The 27,465-nt window shown below is 40.3% G+C and overlaps 1 protein-coding gene across 1 annotated transcript in view; it reads left to right on the top strand.

The window, feature by feature from the left end:
* Nucleotides 1–279: 279 nt before the first annotated feature.
* The window catches only part of QSER1 (glutamine and serine rich 1), a 42,609-nt gene continuing 15,423 nt past the window's right edge, over nt 280–27,465 (top strand). Inside the window, exons 1-4 of the mRNA XM_086613566.1 lie at nt 280–512; nt 17,237–17,346; nt 18,626–18,790; nt 22,087–25,791. Coding sequence (XP_086469692.1) covers nt 280–512; nt 17,237–17,346; nt 18,626–18,790; nt 22,087–25,791 — 4,213 coding nt within the window. The remainder of the gene's footprint in view (nt 513–17,236; nt 17,347–18,625; nt 18,791–22,086; nt 25,792–27,465) is intronic.

Genomic DNA, 27,465 nt, shown 5'->3' on the forward strand with positions numbered 1-27,465 from the left:
TCCGCCGCGGCCTCCCTGCCCCCCGGAGCCCGTGAGCCCCAGTGCGCGCTGGCGGGGGAGGTGCATCCTGGGAAGGAGCAGCCCGATATGGGTCCCCGCCTGGCCGCCGCGCAGCCCCCGCCGCTGCGCGTAGCTCCCCTCAGCCGCCCGCCCGCCGCCGCCACCGCCCGCAGCTGAGCGGGAGGGGAGGGGAGCGGAGCGGAGGCAGGGCAGCGGGGCCGGGCCGCGGCGGCCTGGCCCGCGTCGGGGAGGGGGCCGCGGCGCTGCCCGCCCCGCTGCATGAGGCAGGGGGGGGCTGCTCCCACCCGCCCCGCTCGGTCCCCGCCGCCGCTGCCGCCGCCTTGCGCGCAGGGCCCCAGCGGAGCCCCCGCCGCCCCGGCCCCGCGCCCTGCCCCGATGATGGACAGGAACTACCCGACGACCCCCAGCTTCGCCGAGCCCCTGGCCCCGGCCGCCGCGCAGCCCGCCGCCTCCTGGGCCTACGAGCGGGGCTCCGGCAGCCTCAAGCCCAGGTGAGGAGGGTCCGCCGGGGGGCTGTGGCAGGAAAGGCCGGGGTCTGGGACAGGGCCTGGCCCGCGGGCGGCCGAAGGCGCCCCGGGGGGGAGGCGGGTGAGGGGTCCCCTCCGGCGGAGCAAGGCCGGGCGGCGGGGGCCGTCCCCGCGGCGCGGCCGGGGGCGAAGGGGGCCCGGCGGCGGGTGAGGCGGGGAGCGGGCGGACGGGCCGCGTCCCGCCGGGCCTCCTCGTCTGGGGCTGCGGCCGCGGAGCTGGGCGGGCGGGGGACGGCCGGAGCGGGCACCCGGGCGCGCCGCCGCCGCCGCTCTCCGCCCCGGAGGCTCGCGTAGGGCTGCGGCGCGGGTTCAAGAGTTCACGCGTCCCTGCCAGGCTCCGGGGGCGAAGCGGGGCTCGGGGGCGGCGGCGGCGCGGCGGGGGTGGGGGGGGGGGCGCTCCGCGTGCGCGGGGCGGCGGGCACCGGCGCTGCCCGCCGGGACAATGCTGCCGCCCGGCCGGGCCGCGGCACGCCGGGGCACCGGGCGAGCTCACCCCGCGGCGGCGGGCGGCCAGCGCCGCGCCAGCATCCCCCTTCCCCTTTTATTTCTGCGTTGTTTTTCGCTCTGCTGAGGCTGTTCAGCCTCTTTCCTCTAAAGCGCGGCTCTCCGGCGTGCGGAGCCTCCTCTCAGCTAAAACTTGTCTGGAGCGATGCAGTCCCACGGAGAGTTCTGTAAAGTTCCGGGAAGCGCGAAAAAAATCGGGGATATCTTACTGGCTTGCGATCGCTTTTTGGTTGTATAACTCAGCCAACTAAAATGAGTATTTTCTAGGTGGTTGGGTTTTTGTTATCGCCTGCCTTTTACGTCTCTAGCTTGGTATATATCTGCACTTCCAATCTCTACGACGTTTAAAGGTAAAAAGATAGTCTCAGGCTAAAAATACACTGTCAAAATCGGTGCGCCTGTAGATGGCTTTGCATTCGGTTCTGGAAAGTGGTCAGGCGTGTATTCTGATCTGTTTGATAAGATTAATAGATTATCAAATCAGAAAGACTGTTGCAATCATCTTGTCCGACTTCTTCATAGCACAGGCCGTGGGACTTTTTTTAAAATCTGTGTTTGAAACTAGAGCTTATGTTTTAGAAGGTGCAGTTAAAAATTTCCAATGAAGCAAAATTCAGCATAATTCTTGGTAAAGTATACAAGTGGTTTATGTGTATTTTATTTATTTATGATTTGAATAGGGCTACCTTACTTTCTAGCCACTGAATCTTGCTATGGCCTCATCGTTGCTGAAAATCCCAGTTTAAGTCATATTTTGCCAAGTATGAATTCTTATAAATTCTTATTAATTTATTGCTTTATGTTCTTTTAAATTAAGAAATTATAACTAATCTTCTGAAGTTTGGTTTGGTTTTATTTTTTTCTTCAGTTATTCTCTCAGTTTTATCCTGGATCCTGTCCAATTTATTGTCACCCTTCCTGAATTGTGGACATTGCATTTTAGAAGCAATTAAGTCAATGTTAAGTGAGAAGATAATAGGACCCCCTGGGGTGTAAGGATCTAGAGTCCTTGTTTCATAGAGAATTGCAAGATAGTTAGTTTTTTTGGCCAAACCCTTGCCCCATGAGGCTATGTTTAGCTGGGTCTCTGCAGAGTTGCCTCCATGGAAAGATCGTGTCTCTAACCATTCTTTCTAATCTTTCTTCCTAATTGTTGCTATGTTGATTTCAGTGGAAGTCAGTGATGTGTTCTTTCTGTATTACTTTCGCCAATTCTTATCTACTGAGCATCATGCCATCTATTCCATGAGGAAAGTTTGGATTTTCCAGGTAATGTAGGAATATGTAGTGCAGAAGCAAAAGGAGGTCCCTCTGGGATCTTAGAAGAAAAAACTGCTTGATGACTATATTCTGTATTCAGTAAAATCCCCTAGTTTCAAAACACAACTTTAATCTTTTTAATATCTGCTATATTAAGGCAATATTGTGTATTTTGGGAATTCCTGAGTTGAAATGGCATGGAGAACAGTCTCCAGACAAGTACTGTGCAGAAGCTCATTGGATCAATGCCTACTACCTTTACCATCAAATTGTTAATTAAAAAAAAAAAATAGTATTACTGAATCCATTCTTCATATGACAGTATTTTTGCTGTACTTCAGGAAGCAATGTCAAGACCTCCCTTTCTGTTCTTAGAAGTTTCATCTGGAGGCTGGGTAGATGGTGATGAATGATACATTTTAAATGTGTTGACTGAAACATTTTAACTTTTTTTATTTTAACCTTGCAAGTGCTCGGAAAATACTAGGAATCCTATTCTGTGCTTGAAGTCCTCCTGTACTGGGTTCTTAGACTTCATATAATTTTAGTAAGAATTAAAATACCCTGTCTTCAGCAAGATTTAAAGATTTGAACCATGTTAGACACAATGTTAAATACAGTCTGGGCTTGCATAGGTGTTTGTGGTTCCTTTATCACTGATAACGTTTCTCTTGATATGAATGGAGCCAGTTGCTGGGGAATTGGGATATAAGAGCCATGCTTATCGCTGCCAAGGGTTGTACCAGCCTGGAAGCAGATCGTGATGGTATGGATGTACTGTAAGGCAATATGCTGTCAATGTTCTCAACTTGTGTTACAGATCGCTTCACATTTTTCCAAATGGTGTTTTGATTGTAGTTGACAGGTAGTCATCGAAACAGCCGAAACTGCATTAGCCTAATGTTAAATTAAAAAAATGTGTATCATGTTCATCTGGTACTTGCTTGAAGAGAATTCAGCCTTTAGGTGATATAGATAACAATATTTCATTCAAATTTCATTTCAGATTTGTGCTGTTGCAGGCTGTGTTGTGGCAGGCTATGTTCTTTTCGCGTGGAGAGCCATGTTCACAGTCTCAGCTCATCAAAATGATTTCTCCTCCCTACAAGCGTTGCTCCTGTCTTCCTGCGCTTAACTTCAGCCATCTGGTTTTTATCTTGCTCCTTATTTCTTGCAGGCACTGTTTTGTCTGTGCAATGGCACTATTCCTATCAACTGAAAGGAAATGTGTGGTGAAGTATTATAAGGACGTTGCTACCAGGCCTGCTGTGACATAACTTCCCATGGAATAGGAGAAGATAGTGAAACAGAGACGGGAGTTGATGGAAATCGTTTGAATCACTGCATTAGCTGAGCAGAGATCGCCTCCACTGAAGAATGTACTTGGGCAGTGCAGCCACGGCAGACCTGTAGCAGGGAACCAAAAGGAGTCCTCCTGTCCTTCACGTTCTCCTTTTCCCCTTTACCTCTTAGGAGGCTGTCAGCATCTTGAAGGAATTTCTGATGCTTGTACGGGCACACTGTCACTTTTGGCCTTTTCCTGGAGCTGTTAGAAAACCTTACTTCTGTGCTGAAACGTCTAAAGCTTGTCCCGTATTGAATAGCAAATACGTATGTCATGCTTGTTACGTGCTTGAGAAAAACATGGTCTTAGAAAACAGGTGAATGTCCAATAGTTTGAGAGACCATCGTGTTTGCTTGGAAAGAGAGATGGAGATAGCCAATAACAGAAGAGGTTTTTGGTTGGATGTATGTCTGATTTGCAGATACTTCTAGGGTTCCGTTCAGAGAAGGGTTTTTACTAGTGGAGGGAGCTCACTGTTCTTGTTTGTTTTTTATGACAGCTCTAAGACCCAAATCCTCCTATATGTGGTTGAATGTCAGTCACAGTTGTTTTTTTGCTGTTTAAATTTTATGACAACTGCCATGGTCTCTGATGTTTCCTCTTGCCTGATATTCTTTGTCCATCTGTGCTCTACCCAAATGTATGGTTTTTTATATCGTTTAATTCAAGCTGGTTCTTTACAATAGGTAACAGTGACATTTGGTTAGTGCGGCCTATGTTTATAGCCGCTAATCTAAGGTAGCGAGTTACAGTGATAGTTCATATGCAAAGTTACATAAGTGGGAAACTGAAACTTTCATGATAAACAGTTATGATTATTTTTTAACTTACGTTTTTGCATAGCTATCAAAGTAATACTTATTGTAACAACTGTATAATAATTACGATTTAGTTAAGGCTCAATTTTAAATTCTAATGGATTTTTGCATAGCTATAGAAACCCTAAAAATGCAGATAGTGTTTTAGAGAAGCACAGAACGTTTTCTTTCATCAAATGAAATTGCTCTGAGAGGTAAAAACAATGTTTGTTGTTAAACATATTTCCTACAAAAAGTTCCCTGTGGCGTAGTATTTAAAATGTTGAAAGGTAAAGCTCATAAACTGTGAATATATTTAGAACATTTGCTATTAAAAGAAAAGGCACAGAAGGATTAAATAAACTTTATAAACATATAAAAAGGTAGGTCACTTTCAAATCTTACCAACCTTTCTGTCATAGTTTATATCTAAAACATTTATACACACAAAATAAAACACAAGTAGTCTGTGATGTAGCACAAATACCTTGCGGGGACTTGGTAGCTTTTGTCAGTCTTTTTTTTTCTTTTTTTTTGACTTTCTTGTTTTAACCTGCATTCAGTACACACTGAGTAACAGCTGTGACAAGGTCAAAGATTGGCTGAACACATTCTTGCTGTAGACCCCTCAGCTTTTCACAGATGCAGATGTATGGTCATCTTGTAAAATCCTGGCTAAAGTTTCAAAATGAGCCACATAGGCTTGTTTGGAATTGTGTGCTGCCTACCTGTCTAAGATTTAACGACAACTTTACAGAAGCCTTTTAAGCATTTTATGTCACGCTGATGCAGTGAGGGATGGTGACATAAAGCAGTGTGCAGAAGGAACGAGTTGAAACTTAGACTGAGGGTGCCGTTACATGGGATGGCTGAACTCCCTGCTCAGGCTCACTGCTGCTGAAAGGGGCTCCCTTCCTTGTCCCTCGCGTTGGCCCTGGTGTTTGTGCAACTGCACAGGGAGCTGATCTGATTTGTTCATCCCTGGGAAAACTAACCTGACCAGGAAGGTGAATACCTTTCTCTCGAGTTGAAGAGCTGCGCTGGTGTATCCATGCTGTCAGATTGGAATCTGGAGGTGGCACCAGGGGACGAGTGGGGAGCAGAGCTGTAAGCAGTGAGCTGCGTGGTCTCAGTGGGAGTCTGCCCTGCGGTCCCAAATAACTTTTAGGTGGGCTCAGCCTTGCAATGTCACTTTATTCAATGAGCGTCCCACCCAAACTGTACTACCGGCTTCCCTGCCAGGAGCACTTAGTGTCTGTGTTAGTTGAGCACTTGACCTCTCTTGAGATCACCTAGAATGATATTTCAGTTGGGAGCCCTTTCCCATGGAGCCAACAACTTCAACACAGGTTACTGAATATGTTGTTTTGAAAGAAAGGGGTTTTGTGTTCTTCTACCTATGCAAAAAAGTCTTTCAGTCCCATATGTGTATCCTACCTTTCATCCTGTTAATTGCAGGCATTTACTTTATGCTGCCAGAGAACAATCTTTTCCCTTTGCTTCTTCTGTACTTTTGCCCACCTTTTTCTTTTTTCTTGGAGATGCTGTTGATTCTGGCATGATGCTGTCATAGGAAGGAGGTTGTTTTTGGAAAAATCTTTGTTCCCCTCAGGAAAAAAAGCACCTATGACTGGATTATATTAGTTCTAAACAATACTAGAGCTCCTTATAGTGTGGGTGTATTTTCCTTGAATTTTTTCATTTCTTATATTTAGTCAAAGCATTCACGACTTTGCATATCAAAAAGTTATTTTGTATGATGAGTGCCTAGTCTATACATTAAAAGACAAAACCCACCAAACCAAACAAAAGCCAGTTAAAAGGCAGCACATGAATAGTCTCACTTCCAACCTTCCTTAGCTGCCTTAAGTATGACAAAAATAACTTAGGGCGGTGTGCACGTTCAGCCTTTCCAGCATGACGTTTCTTGTTGTACCATGCAAGTGACAGAGAAAGGAAAACTCTTAGAATTTTTAAGCAAGAAGAAATAACGTGCTCAGAGAGGATGGGGCTCTTAGTTTTTAAGGACTAGATTTACTTATCTCACTGGGCAGATTTCATCCTTTTTGGTTTTACTTCTGTTATTCTCTATCACCTCTTCTTACGTTACTTCCCTGTTTTATTACTCTGAACAGACTGTTGGAGATGAATGGACTTTAACAGTTAGATCGGTCTCAGAACCTCTCTGACCATGAGTTACAATAAGTAGGAGCAAGGAGCTTTTATTCCTAAATCACTGCATACTTGGGACTTTCTTATTCCAAAACAATTCAGCAAGAACCTACATATGTTTAGACAAGCTTTTATTTGCCCACATTACTTTTCTTGTTTTTCATCTTCCTTCTGCATGCCTACCTTTGTTGCTTGCTTAGGACTTGTGTAAGTGTAACCAATTACACTCAGCAGGAAGAAGGCACCCTTAGGCATCCTTATCTTAGAGTATTTACATAGGAGGATACTAAGGAACACTTATTCCTTAATAACCCTATATGAATTGTGCTTGGGGCTGTCATACGTCTAGATTTCATTGAAGATAACCCTCTTTTTCACCTGACAGTGTTGTGTGAGAAGAGTTTGAGGGCTCTAGCACTTTGACTAGCGTTTCCAGATGCCTGGCAACTTGTTCTGAAAGCTTTTGGGCATCCAGAACATGCCAGACAAACGGCCACTGCGCCCGCGTGGTGTGTGTGCAATTGGGCTGGTGTTTCGTGGCAATACTGGATGTACCAGCGTGTGCTGCACGTTTCATGTTGCACTTTTTTTCTGACCAGGAAATCCCTTTCAGAAATACAGCGACTTAGTGTTTCATACCACATCCTGTTTACTCTCTCTCTTCTTTGTGTCAAAAATTCCAGTGCTAGACAGTGAAAAATCCTTCAATTCCTATGTTCCTCTCCTTTGCATTATTCTCTACCGATTCTGCCAAGGATAGAATTTCTAATAGGTTTTTCTTGATTGTGAGTGTTTGCTTATTTGCTATACAAAGAGTGATCCTGGAAAACTAAATACTGCTTGAGACTCTCGACATCAGCTGTTTGTTAACGTAACAAATTGTTGCTGGAACTGGTGACCTGGAGGTTACTGATGCTCAGTGCCATTGAAGAGAGCTGGGATTTTCTTCTTTTCCCCTCCAAAATCCTCCCTTTTGTTATTCTCTTTAAAAGGCAATACAGGTTTTTCACCAATTAAAGGAATTTTTTAGTTTGTCTGTGTGTACTGTTTTGATCTCTATTAATGCTTGTTTTTGTTTAGACATCTGCCTGAACATCAGGAGGGAAATATGGGGCATGTTTAAGGAATTAATGAAGTTTTCCCATCTCAAATGCCGTGTAGCTGTAAATATTTTTCTACAGTTTGGACAGTGCACGTTTTGTAGTTGAAGCATTCACAAGCAACTGGGTTCGTATGGTATTTTCAGCTAAATAGTAACTGGTGACAACATGGTAGCCACGTTTCTAACCTCTTTGCAAGGTTAGAAATGTAGAGTTAAATCTGTTTTAACATGAAGAGAGCATTGATGAAGAGATTTAAGAGCTAAATTCAAGGACTATGCTAATTTTCCTTAAAAAGTAGGTAGTAACACACCCTATGATGTTTCCTTTAATGTAAAGGGCTCTTGCTTATTTTACAATGATCTGTGTGTTGTTCATATGTGACATCTTTCCTGGGCACACCTCCTAAATTGGGATAGAATTGATGTTAGTCATAGGGATGCCTCTTTATTGAATCTGAAGGAGCTCGTGTGAGCTGCTTAGCCCTTGTAGCGTGTTGTGAGACAGGGAAAACACGCTACCGGACCTGTAGACATGCTGGAAGGCTTAGAGAATATTTAATGGCTTTGAACTGTAGGCTGTATGGGTGACCGAAGATAGTAAGGTTTGTGGTCTCAGTTGTAGGCAGTGAGTAGATGCCTTGATTCTGTGCAAGTTCTGTGGCTGTGAGCCATGGAGCCATTGATCTTCACAGTGTTTCAGTGTGTTGCATACTAAGCTTTTAGAAATTTTAATTCCATGAAACCTTGAGAAACTGACTCTTATTTCAGTACTGTTTGAAACTTGGTTATGAGGGCTGACGTGTTTGGTAAGTCTGAGTGGGTTAGTGTTTGTGCTGTAGTTCCCCTTTATTAAAAGAGAAGATATTTCATGGGTTATGGAACTGTGAAGCTCTCGGAGGATTGATGATGAAAAGAGGTGTTGCCTAAGCTGGCTCTGTTAGTCAATAGGACATATGTATTTGCACCTCGTACCTCTTTTGTGATGAGTATCTCAACTTCAGCATCGTCTTTTCCATATAATTGGAAAATAAAGGGCTTATTGAGAAATGGGATATCAAGCAGTCCTATAGTATCCCAAAGGTAATACTCAAGCTTGCCACAACATACGGCACTGTAATAACTGTGGGAGGATAAGGGTTGAGAATCATTTCAATAGCTGAAATGAATTGTATTTTTAATAACGCACTGATGTGGCTAAGTCATATCTTGAGATAACGCTCTGCTGATTTTTATATTTTGAAATAAAATTTTATTATTAAAAGTAATGAAATCTTTTTGGGCGTATCTTGGCCAGCTCTAATAGAGGATTATGCTCTGTGCTAAACCATTAACGCTGTGATGATCTTGAGATGGGTTTTGAATATCTCCAGGTATTCTATGGACAACAGAATAGGGTCACATATTTGCACATAAGTGCTAGATTTTCATTACTGTCTGTTACAAAAAATCTTTGAAATTGTGAGTAAAGCTCTGCAGGGAGAGAAGTATTACTAACTAAAAAAATCACAGCTACCGTTTCCTTGCTGGGTAAAGAGAAAGTTCTTTCATAGAGAAAAGGTAAGAGAGTTTTATTGGCAATATTCAGATCTAAACGTGGTTGATGTTTTTTTCCTGTGGGATGTTTTATGTAATCAATTTTAATGAATTTCTCGAAAATTCCTTATAGGACACAGAGAGGTTTCCAACAGAAATTGGCCTTGGTGCTCCCAGCCCTGCTTATCCTACGGGGTAATGACTGGAGAGACTGCAGTGGTAGGGGGCTGCTGTGGCCAGGCAGTCGCCCCCAGTCCTGCAGCCCTGCTCCTGGGCACATGGTGGGGAGCCTGAAAGCCCTGGATGCTCCTCCAGCTTCTGGGTTCCTGCTAGCAGGCTGAGAGCTTTGGAGTTTCTCATTAAAAGAATTTGAAGTGGTTCATATTTAGAATTTTAATTCTAAATTTAAAATACCTTCACCCTTTTTTTGCCTTTTGTGGTGTATTTGAGTTTTGTAAGCCACAGAATTTCTTTTAGAAAGTTACTTTGATTAGGCTACTGAGAATTTTAGTCAAAACCAAGAGAAGTGGTAGTGATATTTGCAAAAAAAAAAACCAACCCACAAAAACCCCCCACTTTTTGTTAAATGTACTGCATTTCAACTGTAGATAACCTCAGCAAAAAGATAATTTTCATTGTATACCTTAAAAAATAAGAACATGAGGTAGTTTGTCCAGTCCTTTTGTGGTAATTGAATTAAAGTTTATAAATAGCTCATTTCTATCTGAATATTAGTTTTCACATTCATGGTTTAACCGATTTTTATGAAAATGGAATTATAATTGTCTTTTATTAAGAACTCCACAGGTTACTTAATCAGACAAGCCAGCACTTGCACTCAGATATTGAAGTACCCGTAGGACTATTTTAGCTTTCCTGAAGTGGTTTTAGTTTTTTTATTTTTAAAAGGATCAAGTATAAGGAGTTCAGACGCATTAACACAGGAACAAAATGGAGATGGATGTTTTTGTCCTGAAATCTTTTCCTTCTCTTAAGATATGATGTGTCCAGTTAAAGAGTCACAGGAACAGCATGAAATTTTGCTCATTCAGGCAGTTTCCTGCATGTGGTTTTCTACCTCAAAATCTATTTCTTAGAAGCTCCTATCTCAGCTCCTAGAAAGCATGGAAGTAATGAGCATTTCCTCTTGCAAGTACCTTGAGGCAGAGGCAGTCTGCGGTCCACATCGTGGTAGTCTCCACCATGCTTTTGGTGGCTCTGGCTATGAGTTTAAGTTGGAAAGTAACATGGTAACTTCATCTTTAATGAAAAAGTGAAGAGCGATTGCCTCTGGTATGTTACGATTTGATATATTCTACATTGAATAGGTAGTCTGTAATTACATTCGAAGGGAAGAATGTGATGTAACCAACAGACAGGTGAGGTTGTCGACAAAATACTACTCTTCTGTGTTTTACTGAAATACCATAGCACTGGAGTCTCGTTCGTATTTTCCATGTTTCTGAAAGTCACCACCTACCTTGAAGAATATCATTATTACATAGTTAATAATCCTTTAAAATGTAGACATCTATTTATTTTTTACATGATAATTCAAAAACAAGCCAGGCAAATGCCAAAGATGTATGCTGTTCCTAAAGGCATGCTCTATGTACCTTTTAAGATGCATTAACTTTGGAGATGAAAAACATCATTTTAATTTCTAAGTGGTGGAGTTTATTTTTTCAACTAGCAGATTATTTTTTCTTTTGTTTTGTGGATACCATAACTGTTCCAGACTGTTAAATATTCTTTTTCTTTGTGCAAATGTCAGTTGAATCTTCAAATGTTAAGGATTGCCTTGTCTTGTATCATCTTAGGAGAGGATATGAGGAATTAGATGCAGGGCGTAGGCTGGTTTCTGTTTTTTCCTGAACCTGCCAACATTTGCAAACTTTGAACCAACTTTGTTCTTACAGTGTCTTTTTATTTTTATTCCCCTCCCCCCCGCCAAGTATGTCTGCAGCTGGGAAATAAGAGGTGAAAAATCACATATTGTATACCTTTCTAAATAAATATTTTGCACTGAAATGAGCCTCTGGGCTGAGCAGGAGTTTGTTTTCTATTAGAATTAATTTCTGAAACGTTTTCTGTTGTCTGTATGGGTTTGCTTTTAAATTTTCAGAAGCGCATTGACCTTTTTGTTGGACAAGAGTGACTTGATACTATTAACAGTATTAAATTCATTTAAGTAGCAACCTTGTTTCTAGGCAAATCCCTCTGTTCTTTATTATTTTACTTTCTTGGAGTCATTGCTTTTTCAAAATACACGGTCAAACCCATTTTCTGATTAAATATATCTACTTGTAACATTGCTTTTAAATTTTAATTTTATTCTGAGCTGCAGATGGATGAACCCTAGATGCTAAATTAATTCTAGTCAGACTGTAGCAAATGGTGGTGATCTCCATTGCTGTTAGAACGGGCAGCTGAAGCGTGTGCCGACTAAAAGGCCATTTACCCTCCATTTTATCTGTATTAAATTGAAGTAATGTTTCCAAGCAGTACTCTTCCATTCTGTCTCCATGAGATACTGTGAATAAAGGCAAATTAACAAAGCTAAATATTTAAGCAAAATATTAAATATTGCATCTAATATTAAAACAATTCTAAATAATAACCTACCGGCAGATAATGCAAACTGGAACTGTATTTTACACATTTAAAATGAAATATAGTGGTCAAAAAGCGATGTAAGCTGCATATCATAGAATCATAGAATGGTTAGGGTTGGAAGGGACCTCAAAGATCATCTAGTTCCAACCCCCCTGACATGGGCAGGGAAAACCTCCACTACACCAGGTTGCCAGGTATATCAGTTATATCAGTTTATATATCTTGTATTTAGAATAGTATTTTTAATATTCAGAAATGTTTGTCATTTTTGTGGTGTTTGGATCTTAAGTGACTTTGCTTTCGGCCTCTGACTGGAGCTCACTGCCGCCTAGCTAAGGAAGGAGCTGGTCGAAGAGAGGCTCCTTTGCCAAGTATCTGAGCTTTGGGGTGGAGGGGGAAATTTCCCCTATTTCGCATCTGTCTCAAGTCAGATAAAATGCAAAGTGTGAGTTTTAAGGTATTTCCTTGTCAGTACGGGGCTATTAGGGTTTTTTTAATGTCCTTTTTGGTGATTTAATTAGAAGGGGACCGTATGCCTGGTCATCTCCCTGCAGGAGTCAGGAAGCTCCTCTTGTTTTCAGTAAGGTTGAACGAGCTGCCCAAAAAAGATGAAATCCAATCGTTTCCCTTGTTTACTTCAAATCTCATCACTTGCATGGCGCGTGCTGGGTTGTTGCCTTCTGTTTTGTTAGGTTTGGTTGGTTTGGGTCTCAGACTGGTTCGCCTGCGCAAGAGCCTGAGGTTGGGACGCTGAGGCTTCTCCGCTCAGGCAACGACGGGAACGTGGGGCCTTTCCAGTTCTCCTGCAGTCAGGAGTTTCCTGCGCAAATTGTCTTGCAGGTGCCTGGTTTCACTTTGAACGCAGCCTGCGCCGTTTGAATACTTTGAAAATGCTGTGTGATTTAATGTGGGTTTTTTTAGCAATTTTCTTTTATGTCGGAGGCAGAGATTACAAGTGCCTAAGAACAAAAGAACAAGGCATTGCACCCAGGAGTATCCTTTGCTGCTTAAAAGTCCAGGTCTGTTTTTCACATAGGCATGACACGTTTCCCTAGAGCTTGAATACTTGCTGTTACTGAACTTAAAAAACCCCAAAACGTAAAAATTACTAAGGTCTGATAAAAATTGATCTAGAAAATAAAATAGAAAGATGAAAACACCCTCTTTCCATGTAACAATACTTTTCGTATTAAGTAAACTACAATACTTGTTTAAGGTGGTTTTGTTTGTGTGTTTCTGTATTTCGTTCTGTATGGAAGCCTAGGAGAGCAAGGTTATTTGAAACAAATGAGATAATTAAAAATAAAGGCTTACTTGTATGTCAAGTGCTTATTGCGACAAAATTTTTTTCCATGTAAAAGTGATCCTTCCATCTGAGTTTGGAATTGAGAAATCCATTTGTCACTTGCGCAAAGCGCAAACCAGATAATTGTGTTGGCAGGTGAGGAGGGTGGCGAGTGCAATGTAACCCAATAACCTTTTGCGCTTGGAGACCTAAATTCATATGAATCTGTATGGATCGAAGAATACTGTGGAAATAAATTATCATAAGAATAGCAATATAAACAAATATGTGAAGAGTCGATTCAGGAACGACTTAATATGGGCTAACAAAAACGAATTATAAATCAAGGTTGAGATATTTTAGTAACAATTAAGTGCAAAGACTGTACGTTTTCTTCCAGAAATTTTACTGGAGAGGTAATAACCTTCTATTAGTCCAACTGGAGGAGCTGAAAAAAACAGATTAATATTTGAGTCATTTCACTTTCTTTCTCATAAGGATTTTTTGATTGCATCATTACAGCAATGGCAAATAATGAGGGCTCTTTATCTAAACGGACACTTAAATATTATATTGAAATTGAATGGACCTTTTCAATGAGAAATACTTCAGGGGAAACTGTTTTCCAAATTTGTATGTCTAATTTGTATTACTTTCTGACAGTAATCACTCCGTTGTGCAGTTAACCATGCCAGTAGAAATGAGAAATCACTGTGTTGTATTAGTGACAAGGAGGAAGTGGTTTTGAACACTATACAGCAACTAATGATAACAAATAACAATGTACCAAGTAATGTGAATCTGACATTTCATTACAAGTGAGAACTCATGGAATTTTAACGAACTTGGAAACCAGAGTACAAAAGGCTAGATAGCCGTAATGTTATTTGCCACGCTTAATCTATTTTTGATATGCGATTAGATGCCGTGTAAGTTCATCTGTTTAAAAGCTAAATTTTATAAAAAGAAACCCTAAGGCACTAATCTTCCTTCAGATTACTGTGCTTGTGTTTAGGATAAGTTTATGTAAACTGAAGGCATATATACAGGATTTTTGAGATAAGAATCTACATTCCAGCAACTAGTAATTATACGATAAACAACTGTTCTGATAAATACAATGTTTTTATTGAAAGACAGATTCATTTTTGAGGTTGCGGTTGCATTAAGTATGACCTGGGAGCTTGTATTTGGAAAAAAAAAGTCATCATGTACTTCGAGTATTCTTATGGTGTTCGTAGTTACTGGAATTTTGAGATTCTGGTAATTAAGGTTTTTGAGATACTAAATCCAGACGTTATTTTATATCCCAGTGTTAGTTCCGTGTTACAAAGTCTTTGTCTAAGTTTCTTTTACGAGATGCTTTTATCATTTAAAGTGTTCTGCCTCTCATCTACGAGCTTGTCTTTTAGGCTGTCTTGTAGACTTTGCACATACTGTGAGTTTCCTTTATAAAAACAGGTGTTTATTGCAAGGAAGCGAAGAGGGACAAATTAATCACAATCTTCACCAAACAACCAGAATAAGTAGAAATTTCAAATGAAAAAAAAAAAACCAAACCACAACACCCCCCCAAAAAACCCTAATTTTTCAGTTTTCCAAATTTTGAGATGCTTAATTTAAAGTTCATCCACTTTTTGCCTGTGATCGTCTACTATGACTGTGTAAGAGGAGGAATGATGCAATATTACTTGATGTGATCTGTAGTGTTTTTTGCGGGTCTCACCTCATCTGGAAGGATGTTTGCTGCACAGTGTGGGCCTCCTCTCCTAGAACAACACTGCCATGCCAAATGTACTTTTCAGTCTGAAGATACCTGAAATGGCAGAAGGAAGGCGTTCTGCTGTATGAGCAATACCTGTAGTACGACTTCATAGCTTGTCTTTTGAATGTATATGAAAACAAAATCAGCATCACGTACTTTTATGTAGGTAAATGCTTTAAGAAAACTTGAAAGTAAAACTAAGTAGAACCTATTGCACAGGGAAAGTTTTCACAAGATCAGCATTAGTGTCAGTGAAGATAATTCTTGCTAACAATGCACGCACTACCATGGTTCAGCTTAGAAACTTATTTTCTCAAGTGGTGCATTTTTATTATCAAAAATCTGAAGACGTCGTGTGTCCTAAGTTATATGTTTTTCCTAGTTACACAAGTTTGTTCAAAAGAACCAAACCACCTTAACTTTAAAATTTGTCTTGTAAATATGTTTGCATTTAAATTGGCTTCATTACATGCATAGTGTTTTATGTGCAGAGCACTATTGTAATTCTTTTTGTCTGGAAATAGTAAATTTTTTTAATGCTGTAGATCAAAAAAAACCTACGGTGTCACGCAATCATGGCTGCCAGTTGCCCATAGTCATGATGCAAATCCTTAGACTTCAGTCAGCATATAATAGAAATCAGTTGCTGATACATAGTGTTGAACCGCACAGAGATCTATCCTCTGCAACATAAACACATCGATGTGCTGACTCTGAATTGAGGTTTGGCAATTCTCTAAATGATAATTATTGCTGGGAGAGGTGTTAAAGTGCTAGACAGTGAGTGCAACCGAGCAAAGCGGTAGCTGAGGTTAGTTTTTCAAAGGATTTTGGTTCATTCTTTAGGCTTGTGCCCTAGTCTGGCACGCTGACTATAGGAGCATTGCTGTGTTATGAGCGGCTGAAACAGAAAATATGTCCTGTTAGTGCATCTCAGGCACAGAAGTCAATCTAGAAGTCTAAGATGTGTAACTTACAGACAGTCTCTTGCTAGTTCCTAATATGTGGAGGTCACAATGTTCTTACAGGCTCATCAGATCTCCACTATCTCCTTTTGTCGTCTTGATGAAAACTAAGCAAATCCCATAGTGTGGCTGATTTTTATATTGTATGGTGACTTCCATAAAAGTTTCCCATGATGTCATGATTCCTGGCATCAAGCGTTCAATTTTTCCCTTATGCAGAGTGACTGCCCCCTCATCCCAGGGGAAGATGGGATAAGGGAATTCTCCCTTACAGCAGTCAGCAGGGAGGGCTGTGGGGTTTGGTGTTTGGGTTTTTTTGGCATCTGTTTACAATTGAATTTTGAACTTCAAGCAATCTCATATGTGCATTGCAGTAAATAGCAGCTACCTATAAACTTAACGTCCAAAAGATCAGAAGAGAAGAAGATAAATGGTTACTCGGTCATGCTGGCTTTCAGTTTTTTCATTTGACAGGTGCTGTACAGAGCTGAATCTGTGGAAGCTTGAAAGCTTGGGATTTTGTTTTGCTTCCCCCTCCTTTTTCTGCCTTTTAAGTTGGAAATCATTAGCACTTTTCGCAGATCCTGATGTTGCTTGATGTTTAGATCGCATTTCTTTATTTTCTGTGTTATTGGTTTTGCATGGACCCAGACACTGTATATTTTCAGTTTGCTTCTGTTAGGCCTGATTAAAACATCATGTTAATATTGATGACTCATTTCAAAATATTAAATGAAAACTGTGGATCATTAACTTATATTTAATGCTAAGAGGTTTGAAGAGTGATATTTGTCACTTGCTAGTGCTCTCACTGTCAACATTTTTAGAATCATATTGAAATTAACAAAATCTTTAAAAAACTGTTGCTCCCACAGCTTCCTAGTCATTCCAGCCTTTGTATTAAATGAGGTCCTGTAAGTTTTAATGGAATCAGAATTTGAAATGTTAAAGTCGGCATATATTTGTAGTCATCTGCTTCGCAGACTTTACATCAGTAAATGATTACAAAAAGTGTCTATCCAGTGTTTTTTACAGTTGAACTAGGAAGACCTCTGTCTTTCTGACCTATTCCTTTGTAGACATTTCTATCATCAACTTTGATTTTTTTTTTTTGGTAAGGTTCCCTGCTTCCCTCCACCTTGCCTTTGGCTCGTTAGATTCTGTAGAACTTTTTTTATTTGCTTAACATTTTTTGTGATGTCCTAGCAGAACCATATCCGTCAGATTTTGGACTTGTGTTCTCTTTTATTTCTGCAACTTTTTGGCTCGTGGATTGGATTTCACAGGTGTACTTTGCTTCTTTAGATGTATATTTTTGTTAATAATGTTTAATTTCTTCCTTAGCTTAAGCTATGGAGGAGGACATTCATCCCATTCAGAAACAGATCTTCACAGACAGACATACACAGCTTCTCATCAGCTTCCTGGATACTCTACTACACACCATCCTACTGGTAACTGTCCCTGTCATTAGATTACAACTTAAATAGCTAAAGGAAAAAAAAAAGCAACACTGTTACATAATTTAGATTCAAGTTGATGAATTTTATAATCAGAGGGAGTTTGTCATGCAGGTCATGGCAAGCGGTGTTAGAAAAGCTGGGTTTGTCATAGAAAGTTAACAATCAGTTGTTAGCTTTTATCAAAATGTCATAAGTAGAAAGGGAAATATAAGAGAGGGATTATGCTCAGTAACTTCTTGATTCTTAAATAAACTGCATTTATTCTTTAAAATACAGCTTTTCAGGATTTGGCCTATGCATAAGGGCCAAATGTTAAGTATACCTCAAAGCCATCTGCAGAAATCATATCAATTCTTTTAGACTAAAGCAAATAGCAAAACCAATGCAAGTTGAAACATGGTGTTGCTGGTACTTACACGTGCAAACTAAGACATAGTGACGGGGTAAAGTTAAAATTTTCTTTAAATATAGTAGCAGGTTAGGCTGTGTTATATCTGCATCAGGATCTGTCTGTGATCCTGATGATATCCTCTCTCCATGTCAGGAGAAGACAGAGCATGACCTTTTCAAGCTTGCTTTGCAACTCAGTTTCTAAGGAAAGATATTTGAGCTCCTGTGCTGGCTGGAATCTGTAGTCTCTTGGCCACGTCCTCAATCAGGACGATGGAGGGTCAGAACTGCAGGGAATGTTTCAGAGTGCAGACCCTGCAGTCATGGCATAATCTCAGGTACTCAAAACTCTGGATCTCTCCAGTGTTTCCCATCGAACCCTTTGCCATTGAAAGGTGTGAGCAACAGGGAACACACCAAGGTGTTTCTTGAACAGGGAATGCAACCAAACCCCCTTTTCTTGTGCCAGTCCTACAGAGAAGTCCAAGCTGCTACAGGCTGCCCAAAGGAGGAAAATGTTGATACAGAGGAATTGAATGCATTTCAGAAGGAATTCTGAATGTTTAAACAGTTCATGTGAGGGGAAAAAAAACCCCAAAACCAGTGAATCTTCAGATGAAGGGAGAGTTTTATTGGTGTATCTAAATATTGTTTTTAAGCATCATATTTAACGTACATTTAATAACAGATTTTAAAATGTATACTCAAGTTCCAGTTTACAGTTGCAACACTGTAAAACACTGAAAAATCAATGTACTTTAATAATACTTCATAGGTTATTTTTAGTGAATTATGAATGTATATCCTTGTTATTTGATTGAGCTGCTTCTTGTAAGTTCATCTGAACTGTTTTGTTTCATTTCCCTCCACCCTCATCTAGGTCTTTCAGGAATATTTGATACCAGTATGCACAGTGCTGGAAGTAACACTAAGGAAACTTCTTCAGTTATGAATTTTCTCTCTGCTATTGAGTCTCGTACCGCTCAGGCAGTCTCTTCGGGATCTACCCTTTTACCACAATTCAGGGCTCCTTCCTGGCAGACAGGTGAAAAATTCCTCTTGAAATAACATTTTTTCATGTTTATATTGAATGTTTGGGAGAATTTGAAACAAAAATGTACTGACTAACTGAAAAGGCTACATGTCTCCTATCTCTTTTCCATCTCGGTATTTAAAAATCTCAAAAAAATCAATGAAATTATTCTAGCAGAAGAATTATATTAGAAGAATAATTATATGAGCAGAAGTTCTAATTGTTTAGAAGGAATTTAGATGTATAGGATGTTATTTTGTCTAACGAGTTAAATTTATTCTCCAACTTTGTTTGGAATTAGTCTCACTAACACCATAAGCATATTCAGGTAGACTGCCTGTACACCCTAGCAGATCTTTCATTCTCAAACTCTGTTCTCTGTCATAGTTGTTCTTCTGTGATATTACTACTAAAAGTCTATGGATAACTTCAGCCCCCTTTGTACACAGAAGTAATAAGCAAGGTGTTCTCAAAAAGAAGGTCTGAAGTGCATGTCGTATAGAAATAATCTAATTTACAAGTAAACAAACATGCTGTCTTTTTTGGCAGACTGACTGCCTTCTGTAAACCTCTTCCATCTGTCGAGCCTTTTGTGCAGAGAAGGAAACTTTGCATATTTTGAGCTTGCCGTAGACAGCCACACCAAGACAAGTGTTGGTACGGCGTCAGTGGGCAGCTTCGAGTTACGGTTCATCTTATGTAGCGATTATGCAGCTGCACAGTGAAGCAGATCTGTTCACCGATCTGACAGAAAATGTGTGGGTGATTTTTTTTCCCCCTTTGGTGGGATGGTTTTCCACTGTATCAGCAAACTGATTTGTGCCTCAGTGCAGCTGTATGATCACGGGTTCTGATTCAGGGAGGAGGCATAAGGTAAGAAGAGGGAAGAGCTGAACAATGCTTTTGTTGACAGTTTGCACTAGGTCTGTTAAGTGTAATGTGGAGCTGCATTCTATGAAGAGCTACTCAAAAAGTTGAGAAGAGAGAATGTGGCTTTTTATTCACCATGGACAAAAGCAGATATCTGGGAGCACAGATGAAGATGCGCACTGTTAGTTTGTTAAAAAATCTTAATACAAATCAGTGGTGTTTAGCGTTGTCATGATCCATCTTCACATCAGATTGTCAGCTGGGAAGAAATCTTCTTTTTCTTCGTCCTAGCATTTTCTCCATTGCAGCCTGCCTAGCAGTGAATTATGAAGAATGGGGAGACATGCTGTGGGTCGGGTTTGATGTTCATACCAGTGATTGAGAGACTTCTCAGTACTCGTTACTAAGAACTCATCAGTAAGCCCATTTTCAATATTACCAGTTCTCTAAGTTTTCTGTTGTCCTTTAATACTTTTGCTGCTTTTCTATATCCCCCAGTCCTCCCAAGTGTCTTTTGCGAGCTTTGTCTTCTACAGACGTTTTTGATGAGGGAAAACAAGTGCTCTTTGCTCTTCAAGGTGACCTTTCTTTAGAAGGCTTTTTTACTTTGGGTTTTTCTCCAAACCCTGCAACTGCTGATTTTTTGGGGAAAAGAGGAACAGTGTGTTTATCATATTGTCCCACCAAGTCTTTCTTTGATATGCGAGATGTCTTGTCAGTGTTCTGATTTGTTAGGGTAGTGGTGGATGTCTGTGCACACAACTTACTACCTTTGCCACACCTTTTATCTGCTCCTCTGAAAAAGTAAAACGTAAAACCCAGCAGTTTTGCCATCATAGTGCTTCTGTGACTGGCTCTGGTCTGGTTTAAGACATTACCTGCGTAGTAGGAAGGGCTTTAATTTATGGAGGAGAAGGGAAAAATACAGGTTAGATGAGAAATTAACGTCTGCATTTAAAATAGGTATAAATTCTTCTTCTTTAATGCTTCTGAACGCCCCTACCTTTGTGTTAGTGGTAGGGATCAGTGCAAGAGAACCCAGTTATACATGATGTTGCAGTTTTTTAGAATAGGAAAAAAAAGCATTAAAACACTGGTTATTCTTTCTTACTCAGAAAGGCCTTATTGTTAACTAATGAAAAATACCTTGGCATTCCTTCAGTATCACGTCTCTTCGTATCAGTTTGTCTTGAACTGAAAGGGAGAAACAAAGAGTTTCTTTTGCAGCTTCATCAGAAACTTCCAAAGCAATAGTATGATTAAGTTGCGATCAGTTTAAGAGGACTTAATATATTTCAAAATGATTTTTTTTTTCTGAAGTATTTGTCTCAATTCGGGCTTTATTTACTGAGAGGGTGTTTTTTATTATTTGATCTTAAATGATTAAAAGCTAAAAGTATCTAAGAAGAACAGGAAAATGTCAAGTTGTACCAGTGATTTTTTCTGATTTGCATATTCTTTTATGTTTCCCAGTGGAAATTTATTGCTTTACAGATTCCTTTACAAGAAGTTTAAGCCCCTCTGAGAACAAACTTGCCTTCTTCACTTCATTTTCCTTCATAGACTTTGGAAATAGTACACCAACTTCACCAGTACCTGCAAGTTACAGGGTGAAAAGCACTGAATGATATGGATCACTGCTGTAAGCCCCAAAGCTTGCAAGGGAATTTCACACTCCTGTTTCAGTTGGAGTAGTATATTCTGTTGAGAAATCTTGTTTAAGCCAGGATGTCATACCAATGTCCAAATGCAAATAAGTTGGATAGTTGCTATTGCACTGTGCAGATAGTTGCTGTCTGTGGATATTTTGGACTCTCACTTTAGAAAGCATACGAAACATATTTATTCTTTGTATTGAAAGTCAAAGCCCTCCTTTAAGAAACACATATTGCAAAGTGTATAGGCCATTAGCTATTTCGCTGTATGCTTTAAAACGTTTCACATATAGTAAGTTATAAAAAGTTGGTGAGGGTAAATGCAGGAGATGGAATTGCTCCTTTAACTGTGAATGTATTACAATTGGTAAGGTGCAATTTTGCCTATTTACTGTATATTAGAGATGTCCAGGGCTTTTGATCAGTTGACCTCTACTATGAACTTCTTTTTAAACTGAAATAAAAACTAATAAAGAGCCTTCAATTTCAAAGCAGAATTAATCTTATACAACTTTTTTATCCACAATTTGTGTCTTAAGGATATGAGTTTTTTCCCTCAGCAATTCACTGTAGATATAGAATTTGGAATTCTTAAAAGCTCTGTACTTCCAGTTTGAAAATTACCCACACTAAGTGCCTCCCTTTATATGTTTTGTTGAAAAGGATCATATTTGTAAGTGCTGTAAGATCTTACAATTAAGTGAGTTATAGAAATGCAGAGTGTTGTAACTTGTGAAGCTCCCTTATGCACTTTTTCCCCTTCTTGTTTTGTTTTTTTCCCAGGTATGCATTCCTCAACAGCCACAGAACTATTTGTTACTGGAGCTTTGCCAGCCTCTGGAACATTTCCACCAACATCTGCTTTATCAGCATATCAGCATCCCAACACTTTCAGCAGTAGAAACTTTGCTACTACCCCTTCTCTTACTCTTCAAGATACTACTTTCAGTGCTACATCAAATGGTCTCTTAACTACCCACGATCCTTTATTACAGATTAAAACATCGCAAGGCACTGTGCCAACTGCTTTGACATTTGAGCGCCTAGGCAGTTCCGTTCTAAGTACCAGTATACCACCTCAGTCATCAACATATCGTTCTGCTCAAGAATCTGCACCCCATCTTTTGCAACCTCAGTTTAGTTTGTTGCCTTCGACCCTTGGAGGAGCTCAGCAGGTTTCTCAGGCGTATAGCACATCTGTCTTTACTGGTTCCACTGCTTCTATTGACAGAGCACTTCAGCGAGAATGTAGTGTTATTAAACACCATCAGCGGCCTTCAAGTACTCAGTCTGTTCAGGCTCAACTGACTGTTTCACAGCATTCCTTACACAGCTATTTAACGAGTACAAGTGGAGTTAATTTTCAGGATACATCTAGGCACTCAGCATTATCCTGCAGTCCAGTTGGAGATGTTACTCAGGTGAGCAATGGAGGACCACAGCAGAAAACTTCACAAGTCACAGTGGAACTTGCTCAGTCGTACACATCTGCAATCCCATCACCTGGTTTTCCATCTGCTTCCACAGCAAAAGTGAAAAACTGTTCCACGAAGCAGCCTCCAAGGTCAACGAAGACCCCCAAACCTCAAAGTGTAGCTCCCACTGTGCAGACACAAAGCTATGCCAAAACTGCACAAAACCAGAGTTCTGTCATTGCAGGCCAAGCACAGATCTATTCTACAGCACAGCTCCCAAGCCTCTTGTCTGTCAGCCAGTCCCAAAACTATGTTTCATCGCAGGCTCAGAATGCGCCACCTGTCAGCCACTCACAGGATTTCTCATCCAGCAAGGTTGAGAAGCTGCCCTCACTGTATAAAACGTTGACTTTTTCTGGGCAATCACAAACTCTTACTTCTGATAGTCAAACTCTAAGTTACTCCTCAGAGGAACAGGTATTGACTTCAGTTCCAAATGAGAACTACTCTGGGCAAACGAGGGAACTTTCTTCAGTCAGCCAATCTCAGAGCTACTCTTCTAGTCACTCTCAGGGTTTATCTCCAGTTAGCCAATCCCAAGTTAGTTTTTCATCTCAATCACAAGTTTTATCAGCCGTTAGTCCTTCAGAAAGCTATTCTTCAGGGCAGTCTTTAACATTAACATCACCTTCTCTTTCCTTTAATGCCTCTCCTCGGATACAAACTCTTCCAGCCTCAAGTCCTAATCAGAGCTATATTTCTTTACATTCTTCTCAGAACTCTCAGTCACAAGAATCCTCCTCTCCGCAGTCTCAAAAGTTTTTGCCATCTGTCCAGTCTCCTCCTTTTGCATCCCCAGCTCATTCACAGACACTGCAGAACAGCAGGCCTTCCTCTGAAACGAAGTCATATGTTAAAAGGAATTCTGACTCTAATTTATATGCCTCATCAAAACGAGAGGAGGAATTATCAATGCAGGATATGCAGACATTGCAACAGCAAGCTTCTCTTGAATCTTCCACTCAAAGGCTAACTGATGAGGAAATCAATGCTCAGGATGCATCCTATAGGGTCTCGAAAGCAGATGACAGATACTCTCAAAGCGTAATCAGAAGTAACTCTCGTCTTGAAGATCAAGTTGTTGGACTTAGTCTTCAAGGAACGAAAAAAGATGAAAGAATGGTCAATTCTGTGGAACAGCTTTCCCAACATATTGGCCATATCACTAGCCTAAGCCATGATATAAAAAAGACAGCTAATTTAATGCAAACAACGCAAGTAACTGTGAGTGCTAAAGAACTAAACCAGCAACATTCTCTTATGCATAAGGTACATGAAAGTAAAGCTCAAGAACAGCAAGGTCAAGTCATTAGTACACCATCGCAACTTCAACCTCATGCTTTAAGACATGGTCATCAGCTGTGTTTGCCCAGTGCACAGGTACTTCTGGAGTCAGCCTGTGACCTGCAGATTCTTCAGCAGTCAATACTACAGTCAGGTTTAGGACAAGCAAAGGCATCACCACAAGTGCAAAGAATACACAGTCCTCAACAGGTGACACATCCATTCCTTCAGATGGATGGGCATATTATTCAGAGTAATGGGGGTCATTCTCAGCAACAGCTTCATACTCAGAATTCAGAAGTAATGAAAATGGACATTTCTGAGCCCCCAAAACCACTACAGCAACATTTGACAACAAAAGATCATTTTACTCAGACAAATCAACATGATTCGAAAAATCAGTTTGTTTCTCTCAGTTCAATATGTTTCCCAGAATCTATACTTCTCAGTGATGAGAGGAATATATTATCCAACGTAGATGACATCTTAGCAGCGACAGCAGCAGCCTGTGGAGTGACACCATCTGACTTTGCCAAATCAACTTCTAATGAAGAGGAAATCCAGTCTGTTGAAAATAGCGAGGAGTCTAAAACACAGTTCCGATCAATGGATGTAAGACATGTGTCTTCTGGTTTCAGTGCCTCACCTACTGTAGTTGGAAAGCCAGCAAGCATAAGTAACATTTCTCTGAATGGAGGCCAAATTACTATAAATCTTACACCAGTGTCAACAATACAGACAAAAACTGTGAACCTTGATCAACACCACATTGAAACTTCTGATCAAAATGTACAAACAAGAATGACCTCTCCCACCCTTGGCCCTGGTCAAGAAGAGCAGGAACAAGGGGCTCTTGCAGTTAAGAAACAATCTAGCATCAATCATGAATCTGAAGAAGATAATGAAGCTTCTGCTGATGGTACACGGAATACAAGAGACAAAGAATTTGTTTCAAGCGGTAAGAGTCTAAGTGAAGAAAGCGCTACTTCAGAGAATGATTTTAATATGGGTGGTGATGACGGTACAGTAGCAGGTAACCAGTCAAAGGGTCCATTTCAGCCACTATCTGTGACCCAAAGTGGAGATGTAACCATTAGTAGAACTGAAGAAGAATGCCAAGATTTAACTCAAGGGAACCTTCAGAAGGAAAAAAGCAAAGGAAAAAGCCAAAACAAAAATGCTGCAGAAGATGACAGTGCAATTCAGAAACAGGTAAAAAGAAGTGGACAGTGTAAACGTCAAAATTCAAGAGGAAGTGACTCATGTTTGACGTACTCTTCTCCTGTTTCTGAAAGTTATGATACTTACCAGCATCAGGAAAGAATGAGACAAAAAATTAAAGAAGTTGAAGAAAAACAGCCTGAAGTCAAAACAGGATTTATTGCATCTTTTTTAGACTTTCTAAAGTCTGGGCCTAGGCAACAGTTTTCAGCTCCAGCTGTACGAATGCCAAATAGGACTAGGCGACCCGTTACCCAAATAGTTCGCACCCCTTGCCTGCAGTCCTCTGCAAAGCCTCCACCAGCAGCAGCAGCACCCGTAGCTGCTGAGGTTAGTGGGGAAAGTCCAACCAAAAAAACTGATGAAGAACTTAAGAAAAATTTGGAAGCGTTGCCTTCATTTTCTTCTGATGAAGATGATTCTGTGGGGGGTAACCACGATCTTCAGAAGAGCATCTCTACTGCATTGTCAGCCTTGGATGATACATCTGACAGAAAGAATAAATCAGGTAAAACAGTTACTACAACTGCATATGTTGAAGGAGATTTCTGTACCTGATGGGGAAAAAATAAAGAATAATTTTAGATATCTTCGGTTCAGGTAAATGTTTTGATTTGGTTTGGTTTTGATCACAGCCATGTTTAAGAGCTCTGTTCAGAAACGTGTGTTGACTATCAACTAAACAGGTGCTTTCCACAATTAGAAATATGTAGATAAACTTTGTCTTGCTACTTAAGTAAGACTTTTCTAATGCTGAAAAGTTATTTTAGGCCAGAATTGGAATAATGTGTTTGTTCTCTTCTTCTCTGGCTTAGAATGCTAAATATGATTTTCATCTGGAAACCTCGACAAACCATCATGTCAGAGGTTTTAAATCTGATTTTAGAAAATTCTAGCAAGAGAACTTACTGATGATTGCCATCAGCAGAGGTTAAACATGCACTTTCTGTGATGATAAGAGTTGCACTGAGTATGTTTATGAGAACAATTTTTGCGCTTGCAAACTGAGCGCCGGTTTGGCTAGTCCTGTCGAAGGCGGGAGCCATCTGACTTTGGTTTCAGCCATGTTAATCAGGAGAGTCGTAGCTCCGTGTTTGTACATTGCGAGCAAAAGAACAAAATCTGGGAAGGGTTGTTTTGAGCAGTGAGGGGCAGGCAGCAACCGCTGGTCACAGGAGTGGTTGGTTTTCCACATGCTTTACAGTTTCACTTGTATTACTTCTATGCCGTGTGTCGGTGTTTGTAGATTTTAACTGGTGCTGCTTTGTCCTGAAGTGTTTTCAACGTACAGCATACAGATAGACCTTTTCAGTCAAGTTTGTTTTCTCTGGTAAGCAGTTAAAAACTATCCAGCCAATCACATAACTATAATAACTCAAGAGAAATACCATTACCTTCCAAAATAATCACAGGGAGATAACAAAACATTTCTTCAACTCTTCTCAGGACCCACGATCCATAAGCTGATTCTTAACAAAATAGAATGAAGTAATTTTTTCTCTTTTTATGTTAAAAAGAGGGAGGAAGATTTTATTTCTCTAGGGGTGACATGATTTACTGAAAAATACGTAGCACCGTTGAACTTAGATTGTAATAATCAGACCTAAAATACCGGAAAAAAACTGAAGAATAAACGATATTCTAAACAATACTTCATCTTAACTTCTGTTCTGTTTGCTTGTGTGGATATTTCTACTGTATTATGTTAAGTTCATGCATTTTGGAAAAGCTGTTACAGAAGATGAAGTTCCTCATGTGTCTTTCAGTTGAATATATATTTTAAACAAGATAGAGGTGACCTTTTTTTTTCCCAGAAAGCCAAAATGTGGACAGTGCCGTGGTGTGAGCCTCTTGCTGAAGCTTGTTAATTTTAATAAGCCGCGTTCCATGTACAACTTCCTAAGGAAATATTTCAGACTTTTTTGTTGAGTGGGCATTTCTATTAGTGTTTTATTTGTAGTGATTTCTTTTACAATATTATTGTAAGTTCTTTATATTTATTATTCATAAGGATGTGATATTTATGCCACCAGTTTCTTGAATTCACCTTCCTGTTTTGTTGTGTACTTGACTGTACATTATACAAGATGCTTAGTAATGACTTTTTTCTTACTTGCTGGAGTTTTGCCGATTTTCTAGTAATTCCTTCTGTCTATTTTTGCACCTAAGTATGGAAAGACAA

Source organism: Tauraco erythrolophus, chromosome 6, assembly GCF_009769465.1.
Source record: "Tauraco erythrolophus isolate bTauEry1 chromosome 6, bTauEry1.pri, whole genome shotgun sequence".
In the NCBI taxonomy this organism is placed as follows: Eukaryota; Metazoa; Chordata; class Aves; order Musophagiformes; family Musophagidae; genus Tauraco; species Tauraco erythrolophus.